At 45.5% G+C, this 14,737-nt stretch overlaps 1 protein-coding gene across 2 annotated transcripts in view; it reads left to right on the top strand.

The window, feature by feature from the left end:
- Window positions 1-12,136, top strand: part of LOC311072833 (uncharacterized protein) — a 36,551-nt gene extending 24,415 nt beyond the window's left edge. For both annotated transcript variants that reach the window (XM_084098135.1, XM_084098134.1), the window contains exons 11-15: window positions 5,940-6,474; window positions 6,574-6,715; window positions 7,315-7,404; window positions 7,519-7,714; window positions 7,800-12,136. In XM_084098135.1, the coding sequence (XP_083954261.1) occupies window positions 5,940-6,474; window positions 6,574-6,715; window positions 7,315-7,404; window positions 7,519-7,714; window positions 7,800-11,503 (4,667 nt within the window). In that variant the 3' untranslated portion in view covers window positions 11,504-12,136. The remainder of the gene's footprint in view (window positions 1-5,939; window positions 6,475-6,573; window positions 6,716-7,314; window positions 7,405-7,518; window positions 7,715-7,799) is intronic.
- Window positions 12,137-14,737: the final 2,601 nt, after the last annotated feature.

The following is a 14,737-nucleotide window of genomic DNA, read 5'->3' as shown; positions in this document are numbered from 1 at the left end:
GAAAAAGAAATGAAAAAGGTTATCTTCTTGTTGCTTACCGTCCGTTTCCTATCTATCTGCGAATGTTTTAATGAAAAGACCATAAGATGTTTAAGAGGACTGACTGTGTGTGTGTGAGAGAGAGAGCAAGAGAGAGAGAGCGCGTCTGGTCTGAACTGCCCATTTAGCGATGTGTTATTTTTTTAATGTGATTATAGTTCTTCTTACTGTTTCTTGCGTGCTTTGATTAAGCAGCATGTGAGTGCACTTTGTTGTTTATTGTTGTGATTGTTTGTGAATAACCGCTATTGTATATCCTTACATGAGCGTCACACCGATTTAAGGGTGTATTAAATGAAAAAGGTTATCTTCTTGTTGCTTACCGTTGGCATTTCCTATCTGCGAATGTTTTAATAAAAAACACCATGAAAGATGTTTAAGAGGACTGACTGTGTGTGTGTGTGTGTGTGTGTGTGTGAGAGAGAGAGAGAGAGAGAGAGAGAGAGAGAGAGAGAGAGAGAGAGAGAGAGAGAGAGAGAGAGAGAGAGAGAGAGAGAGAGAGAGAGAGAGAGAGAGAGAGAGAGAGAGAGAGAGAGAGAGTCCGTGCTCAAAGTGTTGGATTGTAACAAGCGTAAGTCCCGGTAAGATGATGCTGGGCGCTCTAATAGTTCATCCAAATAGCAACATATAAATGGTAACGTATGATTTTCTGCCCCCACCCCTTAAAACACACAGCTTAGAGGTTGTGTCTTAATTGGCTTCCTCTGAAATTTTCCCCACGCCACGCCACTGGACGCGCAATCCAATCAGAGCGCTTGCCGCCTTGCTTGCCTTGAGTGCGCCAATATGGGCGTGGCTGAAGGGTATAAATTTGACAGAATTCGCCATAGGGACAGATTCAATCTCCTTCAGCGAAGAACACTTACCTTCTCATCGCTGACCTTCTCCGGACAAGAAGCCTCTCGCCGTCGAAAAGCCAAGCAGCGGAACCGCTCCAGTGCCTGGCTGACTCTCCCGTCAACACTGTCTAAAGCTGATCGCCATTTCCCTGTGGCATCCGGCAGAGATGTATATCCTTTAAGCTTTTTCTCTAAAAGAGCAGAGCGCGTTGTTACAAATGCCGCTCCCCGTCTGTGAGACCTGCGGGATTCCCCTGCAACAGCACTGTCCTTCCTGCGAAGCCCGCCCATCTTCAGTCCCCGGCGCCTCTCGAGCCCCGATGGAAGAAGCGGCGCGAGCAGAGACTTCACGAGCGCAGTGATCTGAGCACATGCACGCCGGGCCCGTCCCCGCATGCCTCGCCCACACCAGAGTCTGAAACTTCACCGGTGCTGTTTATCAAGAGCGATCTTATCGGCCTTTCTGTTAAGGGGTTTGCGGAACGTTTTATGGAAGCTCAGAAGGCATCTACTGCTATGAAGCACTTCCTCCCCAAACATTCCGGCTCTGCTTCACGGTGCCCCAAGAGCACACCGCAGCCAGAGAAACCAGCGCCTCAGGTCCCCCAGCCCCGCCCAGTGGCTGAGACCAATCAGCACTTCAGACCAGCTAAGCGTTACCCGCTCCCCAAACGCCAGGGCCCGTGGCCAAAGCTCACGCTGGACCGTGAGCCTAGGAAGCCATCCTAGCCAGCGGAAAAAGGGGGCCATGTCCCGCTTCGGCCGGACCACCCCCGTATATCGCTCGAGTGCCTCTCACAGCCCCCTCTTCAGTTCAGGCAGCTGGAGATGTGTTGATTGCAGAACATGGGCAACATCAACATCACCGTCTCTCGTTACGCACCCCTGCACCCAAACGCTGTTTTAACAGCGACCCACACAGAGCACAAAACGAGCAAATTTCTTCACAAAAACATCTGGGAGGTCGGGCCCCCGAGCTTCGCCCGTCTGCCTCCAGATGCAATCCAACCCCTGGCCTTTTGGGCCCAGGCCTGGCAGGCCATCCCCGAAGTGTCAGGCTGGGTAATGAATATCATAAAGCAGGGTTACTCACTTCAGTTCGCCCGCAGTCCCCCGCGCTTTCGTGCTATAGTCCACACTTCGGTAAGGAGCAGCGTGTCTCACATCCTCCGCACCGAAGTGATAAGTCTGCTGGCGAAAGGGGCTATCGAGATAGTTCCCACATCACAAAGCGAGTCAGGCTTCTACAGCCGTTATTTTCTCGTTCTGAAGAAAGATGGCGGCCTGAGACCCATTTTAGATCTCAGACACCTGAACAAGGCCCTCATGGTATGGCCATTCAGGATGCTCACGACCAGACACATTCTGGTGCAGATTCGCCCAAGAGACTGGTTCTTCTCAGTAGATTTGAAAGATGCTTACTTTCATATCCAAGTAAACCCCTGTCACAGGCCATTCTTGAGATTCGCCTTTGAGGGGCAGACATATCAGTACACAGTCCTACCATTCGGACTGTCCCTAGCGCCTCGTACGTTCACCAAGTGCATGGATGCTGCTCTTTCCCCCCTGAGACAGCGGAGAATGCGCATTCTGAATTACCTCGACGACTGGCTCATACTGGCCCAGTCAGAGGCGGAGTCTCTTACTCACAAAGCCTGGCTCCTCGGCCATCTGGAACGCCTTGGGCTCAGAGTGAACCTTTCCAAGAGTATGCTGTCCCCCAGCCAACGAATCACATTCCTGGGAACAGTTCTTGACTCACCCACACCGGACCGGGCTCTCTCTATCCAGCGTCTTGCTGCTTCGTTCAGTGTGGGCTCTCTCACGCCCCTCAGAACGTTTCAAAGGGCCCTGGGCCTCATGGCCTCTGCATCGTCAGTACTCCAACTAGGTCTACTGCGTATGCGCCACCTTCAGCTGTGGCTAAAACCACAGGTTCCAGCTTATGCTTATGGCGCTTGGGCCACTTACGCATCAGGGTAAACCAGCGCAGTATCAAAGCCCTGGCCCCCTGGAAAGGCACCTACTGGTACCAGCTGGGTGTGAGCATGGGTCTGGTTTCGAAAAGGAAGGCTATTTCGACAGACGCTTCCAACCTTGGTTGGGGAGCCCTGTACGAGGGCAGGCCTGCCTCCGGCCTCTGGTCGAGCTTGGGGAGACGCCTACACATCAACTGTCTCAAATTGAGAGTGGTTTTTCTAGCCCTAAAAACCTTCCTTCCACATCTGGTGGGACACCACGTCTTGGTCCGAACGGACAACATGGCAGTGGTGTCCTACATAAATCGCCAGGGCGGTCTCAGGTCTCGCAACCTGTACACCATGGCCAAGCAGATCCTGTTATGGGCTCACACCAACCTGCGCTCACTCAGGGCGGATCATGTGCCGGGCACGCTGAACCAAGGGGCAGATATGTTATCCCGAGACAATGTTCCCCCAGAGGAATGGTCTCTCCACCCCCAGGTGGTTCTTCTATTGTGGGAAGTCTTTGGCAAGGCAGAGGTCGACCTCTTCACCTCAGAAGACAACTCTCACTGCCCAATCATCTTCTCGAAGAGCAAGGACACGCTGGCCCATGAGTGGCCCAGCCGTCCCCTTTATGCAATCCCTCCGGTCTCAATGCTCCCTCAGATCATCGAACGGATCAGGGACACCAAGTGTACAGTCCTTCTTGTAGCCCCCCTCTGGCGGACCCAGGTCTGGTTCCCAGAGCTGATGCAGCTGTCAGCGACAGCTCCGTGGCCTATCCCGCTGAGGAAGGATCTCACGCAGGCGAACAGGACAATCTGGCACCCCCGTCCCGACCTGTGGGCCCTCCATGCATGGCCCCTCAACGGGTACCCCAGGACTCAGTGTACGTGGCAGCTATAGCAACTTGTTTGCAATTACAGAGGTCAAACGTTTCCTGTAGTTTTTCACCAGGTTTGCACACACTGCAGGAGGGATTTTGGCCCACTCCTCCACACAGATCTTCTCTAGATCAGTCAGGTTTCTGGGCTGTCGCTGAGAAACACGGAGTTTGAGCTCCCTCCAAAGATTCTCTATTGGGTTTAGGTCTGGAGACTGGCTAGGCCACGCCAGAACCTTGATATGCTTCTTACAGAGCCACTCCTTGGGTATCCTGGCTGTGTGCTTCGGGTCATTGTAATGTTGGAAGACCCAGCCTCGACCCATCTTCAATGCTCTAACTGAGGGAAGGAGGTTGTTCCCCAAAATCTCGCAATACATGGCCCCGGTCATCCTCTCCTTAATACAGTGCAGTCGCCCTGTCCCATGTGCAGAAAAACACCCCCAAAGCATGATGCTACCACCCCCATGCTTCACAGTAGGGATGGTGTTCTTGGGATGGTACTCATCATTCTTCTTCCTCCAAACACGTTTAGTGGAATTATGACCAAAAAGTTCTATTTTGGTCTCATCTGACCACATGACTTTCTCCCATGACTCCTCTGGATCATCCAAATGGTCATTGGCAAACTTAAGATGGGCCTTGACATGTGCTGGTTTAAGCAGGGGAACCTTCCGTGCCATGCATGATTTCAAACCATGACGTCTTAGTGTATTACCAACAGTAACCTTGGAAACGGTGGTCCCAGCTCTTTTCAGGTCATTGACCAGCTCCTCCCGTGTAATTCTGGGCTGATTTCTCACCTTTCTTAGGATCATTGAGACCCCACGAGGTGAGATCTTGCATGGAGCCCCAGTCCGAGGGAGATTGACAGTCATGTTTAGCTTCTTCCATTTTCTAATGATTGCTCCAACAGTGGACCTTTTTTCACCAAGCTGCTTGGCAATTTCCCTGTAGCCCTTTCCAGCCTTGTGGAGGTGTACAATTTTGTCTCTAGTGTCTTTGGACAGCTCTTTGGTCTTGGCCATGTTAGTAGTTGGATTCTTACTGATTGTATGGGGTGGACAGGTGGCTTTATGCAGCTAACGACCTCAAACAGGTGCATCTAATTTAGGATAATAAATGGAGTGGAGGTGGACATTTTAAAGGCAGACTAACAGGTCTTTGAGGGTCAGAATTCTAGCTGATAGACCGGTGTTCAAATACTTATTTGCAGCTGTATCATACAAATAAATAGTTAAAAAATCATATATTGTGATTTCTGGATTTTTTTTTTTAGATTGTCTCTCACAGTGGACATGCACCTACGATGACAATTTCAGACCCCTCCATGATTTCCAAGTGGGAGAACTTGCAAAATAGAAGGGTGTTCAAATACTTATTTTCCTCACTGTATGTATATCTGAGGCTCCCCCACGGTGGCCCTCTGCACTAATCACTGTATGCAGTATATAACATCCTAGGACCCGACACTTCTGGTCCCCGATGATTCAGACTACTCTGTTATAAGTCTCGGGCTCTCTGGTCAACATTCAGAGTAGTCATCTGCTAATAGCACAACGTTTTAAAATGGGTTCCCATAGCGTTTGCAACGCGATACGAGTGAACCGTTCTCGAAAGGGAACATACTCGGTTACTTGCGTAACCTCGGTTCCCTGAGAGATAAGGGAACGAGTATTGCGTTGCCAGCCGGGCTATTTTGCTCATGTCAGGTGCTTCACTTCAGTCGAGCCACGGCCATATTGGCGTGCTCAAGGCGAGCAAGACGGCAAGCGCTCTGATTGGATCGCACGTCCTTGCTGGATCGCCATAGGTTCGTGCAGTTGCTGCAGCACAGCCAATCAGCATGCTTCAGCCAGCTATGATGTGCTCGCTGTGCAGCTGCACTGCGTTTTAAAATAAAGGCTTCAATATTCTCGAGAAAAGGAGTTTTCCCATAGCGTTTGCATAGCGTTTGCAACCCAATACTAGTTCCTTTATCTCTCAGGGAACCGAGGTTACGTAAGTAACCGAGTACGATTTTGCATCCGATGACCCCTTTAAGAAGTTTCTTGCAAGTATAAGTAGCATTGCAAACCACAGACTCAACAAATAATATCTGTAACTTTCTTCCATAACTTGCATGTCTAGCAAAAGGCCAGAGAAAGTCAAAAATAAAAACAGTTATAAAGTTGCCACAGTATAATTTGTTACTTAAAGATGTCTTACCTGCAGGCCAAGTATCATCTGATAATGATCCTGAAACCAAGAAACCCAAGATGAAGACGATGAAGGATGACACAGTAAAGGATCTGTCTTCATGTGTTGTGGACGTGAACGCTGAAGCGCTAGAGTCTACCGTCATCGAGTCTCCTGCTTCTCCCAGTGCAGAGGACCTCAACTCCCAGGTGCCAGCTGCAGACTTCTCTCCTGTCCTGATTCCTGCTGTTCCCACTGTGTCCCTCTCACGGAGAGATCCTCGTACAGCACAGTACCGGCAGACCCTGCCCTCGTCTGCGGGCCCAGAGTGTGTGTCCACCCCACAGCAGCACCCGCAGCCAGCCAGGCCTGTGCTGGAGCCGGTTAAAGAGACACACACACCACATGTGTCCATACACCAGCACCTGCAGCCAGCCAGGCCTGTGCTGGAGCCGGTTAAAGAGACACACACACCACATGTGTCCGTACACCCGCCCGCTCCGATGCCCAAGTCTATCCTCACGAAGCCTTCGCCAGCTTCACTGGGCGCTTCATACGGCTCGACCACAAGGTGCACGCACACATCTCTTGGACGTAACAATAAATAATACAATAAGTGATAAAACAAATGGCACAAATGCATTATAATCATGTGGTTTTCTTTTTCAAGGCGGGGAGATTGTGATAAAGGAACAAGACAGTTTTTATCTAAACAGAACATTTTATGGAAAGGCTTTCTTAACATGCCAACTGTGGCCAAATTCGTCACAAAGGGATACTTAATTTCTGGATCTCCTGACTTTCTGAAAGAGGTGGGTCTTTTTAAACTTTTTAATTCATAACTGAATTATTATTTAAATTCCATTTCAAAAAATTTTGATCTGCAAGATTAATGTTTTTAAAAGAAGTCTCTTCTGCTCACCAAGGCTGCATTTATTTGATTAAAAATACACTAAAGCTTTCTGTTTCAGATAGAACTGTTCTTTTGAACTTTCTATTCATCAAAGAATCCTGAAATAAAAATATAAATAACTGTTTTCAACATTGATAATAATGATAAATGTTTGTTGAGCATCAAATCATCATATTAGAATGATTTCTGAAGGATCATGTGACATTGAAGACTGGAGTAATGATGCTGAAAATTCAGCTTTGATCACAGGAATAAATTACACTTTACTATATATTCACATAGAAAACTGCTGTTTTAAATTGTAATAATATTTCACAATATTACTGTTTTATTGTATTTTTAATCAAATAAATGCAGCCTTGGTGAGCAGAAGAGACTTCTTTCAAAAACATTAACAATCTTTTCTTGGTACTAATTATTTTCTCGAAGTATGCTGTATATGACAGGTGGTGTAACTGTGGCCAGTGGGTGTTACATGTATGCATTTTCTCTGTATAGGACTTACCAGACACTATACAAGTCGGAGGCAGGATATTACCTCAAACTGTCTGGGAATATGTTGATTTGATAAAGACATCAGAGGCAAAGGTAAGCCCATGACCTCAAATTTATTATTAATAATATTGATATATTAAATGCATGTTATTTACTGTAGGTAAATGCCCATGATCAAATCTATTTGCACTATTTCTTTGAATACAGGAGCTGTCATTAATCCGGTTTCACCCAGCCTCTGAAGAAGAGGAGGTTGCATATGTGTCCCTGTTCTCATATTTCAATAGTCGTAGGAGATTTGGGGTTGTTTCTAATATTTGTAAACACATTAAAGATCTTTACCTCATTCCGCTCTCTACAAAACAGTCCATCCCTGCGGCACTTCTTCCAATAGAGGGACCAGGTATATCATGCACATATTACATACTGATCTGTTTCGACATCAGGTGATAATGATTTTGACCGTTTTATGTTATGACTTCTCTTAGGGCTTGAACAGGATCACCCTAATATCCTAATGGGGTTAGCAGTCTGTCAGAAAATGAAGCGTCTTGAGGGATTGCCACAAGATGTTGGTGAAAAGAAGTCTAGGCCCTTGATTTGTGTGGATAAAAAGGAAACCAGCAAACCCACCCCACTAAATGATCTTGCACCACATAACATTAAGGGTTGTGATGCTGATATCTTCCTCAACTCAAATCCTTGTGGATCTTTACCTTCAGTTGGGTTACCAGACTCATCATGCTCTCTGGGTGCCCTATCTTCTCTCCCGGGTGTGTTTTCTGTGTCGAAACCCACCCCTTCTGTCAATGCGGGCCCATCCAAAGACGACTCCACCAATACCACCCCACTTCAGACCATCCTTAACACGTTATTTGGTCAAAAGAAACAACCCTCTGATGCCACAGAGTGTAATATAAGCTCGTCAACAGATACGGTTCAGCCTTGTCAACAGATGTGCAAACATGAGGAGGATCCAATGGAGTTGGGTGATGACAGGCCTTACGATCCCGAGGAGTATGATCCGGCTATGTCTAATGGGGCCCTGGTTACTTTTAGTCCCACCAAAGTTGTGGAGCCTAAAGTTTCATCTGCAGCCCTTGGTGAGGATGATGATGATGATAGACCATATGACCCAGAGGAAGAGTACAGTGCAGTTGCTAATGTTCATACTGTCAGGAATAATATACCCAAAGCGTCAGAGGCTAAAAATACGGAAGAATCCTCTATGGTTACCAGTGATGTAGCCTATGATCCAGAGGATGAGACTGTGTTCGAGGAGATGCAAAATTACCTCACAAACAACTCTTTACCTCACAAACCCACCATCTCTGAACATAAAGTTCCCCATTACAATGATAAATCCTCAAGTACAACATTATCTGAGCAGCAAAAAATTCTTGAGGAGTTGAATAGGCAGATAGAGGAACAGAAAAGACAGTTAGAAGAACAGACGGAAAATCTTCGCCTTCAGAAGGAGGCCATTGGTGTTTCCATGGCCCATTTCTCAGTGTCTGATGCTCTGATGTCGCCACCAACAGCGTTTGGTAGGGAGGAAGAGGAAGAAGTAGAAAAAACACCCTATTGTCCAATGATTAATCAGAATAGGGATCCACGTATGTGTCGAAAAGCAAGCCAGGATGTGCAATTTGATGTTGCTGAATGCGAAGCTATAGCAAAAGAGAGTGCACAAAAATTATTAAACCTGGAAGAGAGCAAGAATATAATGGTAAACAAATCATTAATCACAAAAAAAGAGAAAGAAGCTTCTGATACGGCAAAACCAAAAGAAGGGACACCAGAAACTGCACAGCTACAGGACACAAAATGCTCACGTTCAGACAATACAGACAGAAAAGGAGGCAGGAGAAGGTCCACATCGAGCACAAGTGGTTCGTCAAGAAGGAGGTCGTGGGCCGAACACAAGCCAGACCACAAAGACCGAGCGTCTTCAAGAGCATCGCACACAGCTAGAGCCTCGAAGGACGTCCCGGAGAAACCCCACCGAAGCAGGCCGTCTGCAGAGCGCTCCTCTCGGGGGAGTTACAGCGACCGAAGGAGAGAGGCGTCTTCAAGGACACGTCATCGGCACCACCACAGGGACTCGTCTTCACCCTCGCGGTACCGGAGGAGGAGTCGTCACTCCACACCCTCGCGCTCCAGCCGGAGGGACCGGTCTGCGCTGGACGACAGCGGCCCGTCCCGAAAGACCGAGCAGCAAGAGCCCGGCCCGTCCTCAGAGCGCAGCGCTCAGTCCTCACTGCAGGAATCTGACCCGGTGCCAGGCAGGGAGGGCACATCAGGGCACAGTGAGAGTACTGGTAAAGACAAACATTTGGCAGGGGTTCAGCAAGCTGGTTCTTTAAATAGAAAGCATGAGGCTGATCAGAGACTTCAGACATTCCAGAATCCAGATTATTCTCCGCTGCTATTAAAAAAGTCATGTGACAAAAACCAGCCGTTCTCGAGCCGATCTGAACTGAGAGATCGTTTGCCCCCAAGCAGAACTGACTCGTCTTCTAAAGGAGGACCACGACTGCCTGAGACTGACCTGCCTTTACACAGAGTTACACCAGCATCACAGACACACACATTCCAGACTGACGCTTTTCCCCATGAGTCCATCAGTCCGTCTAACCCGCCGCCACACAACCGAACGGCTCACTTTCCTGAGCCTGGCCAGATTGAGCAAAAGAGAGGCATGCCGTCAGTTCAAAGGTCGAATTATTTACAGAATGAGACAGACAAATTACATTCAGGAGATTACAATCAAAGGGCTTTCCATTCGCAACACAGACGTTTATCTCAACCCGACTCTGATCAGTTCAACTGCGGAGAACTGCCTCGAAATAAAAGAGGCGGCTTTTTTGTGCATGACAGTCAACCTAGTGCATCTCAAAAAGAGGAGGAGTTCTCCTCATGGGAGCATGAGAAGTTTGAGCACCAAAAACATCCACAACACATGCTCAGGAGATTTCCACACGAAGAGGAGGACCAGGCCCATCAAACTCAGAAACCCAGGCCTGCCCAGTCACATGAAGGCAATTTTCCTGAAGAACCTGAAACTGGTAGATTATCTCACAAAAGGTTTAGATCTTACATGCAGGGGCAAAACTTTAATAAGGATGAATCTGTCCAGTTTCAGCCAAGAGAGTCAATATTAGGGCCTGTCCCTGTGCACAAGGGCGATTTCAGGCCTCCCGATCCCAGAGAGCGTTTCCACCCGTCCCCGTTTGACGAGTGGGAGCCATCAGGAGAGCACCCGCCTGTGTCCATGAGGAGACGGCCTCGCTTGGGCCAGTCCTCGGGCTTTGAAGCAAGTGGACATGCTTCTCCTCAAGATATGTGTGAACCACAAAGCCCTGACTGTCCTCAGACGTTTGCAGAGGAGGCAGAAGGTCCAAGAACTCAAACTTGTTTTCCAAGACGGGCTCCGACACACGCTCAAGACCCGCACAGCCCGTTTGAAGGACAGCGATACCCTGAAATCAAAGGTCCACCAAGAGGGTTTAGAGGACACAGAAGGGGCGTTCGTGGGACGTTTTTTGCAAGGGGTCCTCAAATGAATGAACAGATGAGGGGACCTCGCTTTGATTCTCCACAGCAGTTTCTGGGCCAAAGAGAACCATCTCCTGATTTACATGGGCCGAGAAGACCTTCACCTCAGAATTGTGAGCGCTTCGACGAGCATAATGAAGCCCACTCATCTGGTTTTCCCAACCATTCCACTACCGCTCATTTTAAAAAAACACTACATCAAAATCCATGCGAGATTCAAAACGTAGGGCAACCATCTGCACCGTTTGAGCGCCAACCGAGACTGACAAATATACGCCCTTTAAGACGACCCGGTCCTCTACTCCCCACTCCACCTGGAGGTCCGATTAATCCGAGCGCTTCCCAGGTGCACAGACACAACTCCCACAGCGAGTGTGACCGGGCACAGGGACCGCCTGATGCGAGACAAGGCCACGCTGCTCAGGACAGCATTCGTGAAGAGAAGCCAAGCATGGGCAACAGTTTTACACATCCGCAGCGTGATAACTCCGAAGGTTTACTTCCGGAGGAAGGGTATGAGAGTAGGCCGGCGGACCCGAGTGTTCGGGACAGAAGTTATGGACAAGCATGCCGGAGGTCACGAGGACGGAGCGGCAGATTTAGAGGGGATAAAAGGGCAAATATGTGGAGATAGTCGACACAACAGAAGGAAAATAGTGGAGATATTGATTCAGATTTTCATAGAGGGAAGGGAAGAGCTCACGGCTGCAGACTGTGCTCCAGTGATGGCAGCAGATCAGCAGTGTTGGGCTGAGAGGCGAGGTGTAAACTGCACGTGCTATAGGTGGACTTCAAGGTGCAGATGTTTGGGCAGTAAAGGAACAAGACCAGAGGTTCAAGCATAGGCTGATCTAGCCTGTACATTGATAGATCTCAATCAGAAAACATTGTTCTGGAAAGTGCAGCAGTTTTTTGATACATCTGTTTGGTGTTTCTTGAAAGATTGAAGGTTTGTTCATCCTGCCATATCAACTAACTTTAAGTTGATTGCTGAAAAATAAACTTTGTTTTGTTTTGTGGAAGCAGGACATGTTCATGTAAACTACTGACAAAAGTCTGTGAACGTTTTATTTTTATTTTTTTTATCTCTTGCCATTATAAAGATGTTCTCATGAGCTATAAACAGCAGTGTACATTTATGTTCATAGATTTTTAAGTACTTTTCTAAATGTACATTTGTAAGTAATTCTGTATTTCAAAAAATGGAACCTTGTCTATTTCCACTGATTTCATTTAGTAAAGAACTGAACCACAACGTCTGACCGGTGATCTGTAATTGTGTGTGTTTTTTCTAAGGGATATGCCGCCCAAAAATGCAAATTCTGTCATCATTTACTCACCCCTGTGTGCTTCTGCAGAACACCACAGAAGATATGTTGAAGAACATTGTGAGCCAATTAACTTCCACTGTATGGACAAAAATAAAAACCCAGAGACATTTCTCAAAATATCTTTTTGTTCCACAGATAAAAGAACGATCATAGATTAATAAATTATGGCAGAATTTACATTTTTGGTTGGAGTGCCTCTTTAAATATCACTATATTCATATTAAAATGCCATCTCATTTTTGTAATGTATGGATAGTATATCTTTATTGAACAAGTTGTTTTTGGTTGGACATATTTCAGACAGTTTTTGACAGTCATAGATCGATTCTGATCACAATAAGGACTAGGGGTGTAATGAGACCCTCATGTCCTGATTCGATACTGAACTCACGATACCATATTATTGCGACACTCCAAGACATGATAAAACGTTATAATTTTATTTTTTTACTGTTGATTAAAATGTGTGTGTAAATGAATAGGCTTGGATTTGGTGCTGGAAACCCAAAGCACAGGACAATAGAGACGCCAGAATAACAATATTCATGATTCTGAAGCTGAAAATACAGAATTATTTTAGATGAATATGTTTGATCACTGTCACTGACTAGATATATTTATAATAATGTAGGCCACTTTTACTGGTAACATCAGATATCTGGCTTTATCAGGACCCACAGATATTCCCCCATTGAATTATTATACATTATATTCAGCATTATATACAGTAGTTTAATGTAGTACTGACACTAAAACTCTGAAAACTTGATTTTTTTCTCACATAGTCATTTTTATTTTGGGTGAACTATACAGAATATCACTATTCATGATTCATATTGTTGCATTTTTGTATTGCGATATATTGTGACACTATATTGTTACACCCCTACAATAAAAGGTAAAGCGCAAATAGGTGTCATAGTAGGCTTTTAAAAGTAAAAAAATAAAAGCTAATTAAGAAGTGCTGAAAGAAGGAATGAATCAAGTGAGCGAAGTTTACTTTTGCCTACAATTAACAAAACAAACTTAAATACAGCAACAATGGATGACAGCATTAAAAAAAGAAAATGGAAGACAATAAAACAAATTGTAGGGAAATATATAAATACAGCAATACACAATATAATGTACAGAGTAGATTACGCTACATTCAACAGTTGGTCATACAATTTCGCAGTTTTGACACTTTTTTTATTGTTAATATTTTTTAGTGTCATAATAAAGTAGTTAGTCACAAATACAAATCCTTTCATTTGGGTGTTGTTAAAGAAAATGTACATTTATGAATAAAAAATGTTAAATTATTGAGTAAATTATGTCCTCGTGACTTGGTCATTGTGTGATTTGCGTATATAAAATATGCTATCTATGCCTAAAAGATGATGAACATATTGCTGTTCATGGGTCTTTCCAGGTTTAATATATAAATTATTTCAAGCAAATCGCGTGATTGAGCCAAAATAAATAAATGTATTTTATTTAAATCGACCGACCGCGGGTGCGTGACGTCACTAGCGGGCCAAACCGCTGCTCGTCTTCAGCCTCAGCCGCCCGGTGTCAGGTAAGCCCTCCTCAGGCAGTCTTAACCCGGGTTCACGGAGGTGTTCACACTCTCTACATTTGACTCCCGATTCGGAGGCATTATGTGCTTAATTAATTCTGTTATTAATGGTCGTGATAGATTCAGTCAGCTGTTAAATCCGGGATGTGAGGGCGGGAAAACTCGGGAAGTTGAGGTCTTCGGCAAGACTGTGTTTTGGTTAAATATACTATCTTAATTTCCTTGATAATTGTTTAAATTGTAAGTGAATGGGTCTGTTGTCTCAATAAATTACTACAAAACCATCATAGTAACCATAGTTGGCAAGTTATTGTTACTAGCGTTACTGTAAAAGCAGTAGGGCTGTACTCAACCAAAGAAAATCTTGGTCGACTGAAGTCCTGAAATTTTCGACTAAAAATCGACTAAAATCGACTAAAAATGACGTTAGAAAAAAAAAAGTTAAATTAATTACATGCGCACTGTGCGCAGTACTTGGTAGCCTTGTTGTCCGCCTAAATGAATTATAAATAAACATAAACAACTAGTAGGCTATTTGCAGTATATTAAATCGTTTTTGACCTAATTATTTTGCACTGAAATGAGTCTGACACTTGAGTCTGTCAGCTCTGACAGCGCTGCATCACGTGCACCTGCGCAATATCATAGCTTATGATTTCCGAAAATAGTACTATGTTGTCAACTAGTGATATCATCACAAGAACTGTTGAAGAATATGTAACATAATTTAGACAATTATTTTTTTCATATGTTATAATAATAAGTTATAACTGTCAGACACTATCGTTTCACCGTGCATGTCCTAGCACCGAGCGAGGCTGAACATGAGGTCAGCTTCGCAGCTGAGACACGAATAGACTATTAACTAAAGCTTTTACTCTTAATAAACACAAAAGGCACGTCCACTTTAATAAAAAAAGAATATTTATTAAACAAACCAGATCAAGAGCAGAAACGAAATAAAGTGCATAACTGA

This window comes from Abramis brama (assembly GCF_963993115.1).
Source record: "Abramis brama genome assembly, chromosome: 22".
Lineage (NCBI taxonomy): Eukaryota > Metazoa > Chordata > Actinopteri > Cypriniformes > Leuciscidae > Abramis > Abramis brama.
Note: the sequence above shows the minus strand (reverse complement) of the source record. Positions and strands in the feature narration are given on the sequence as shown.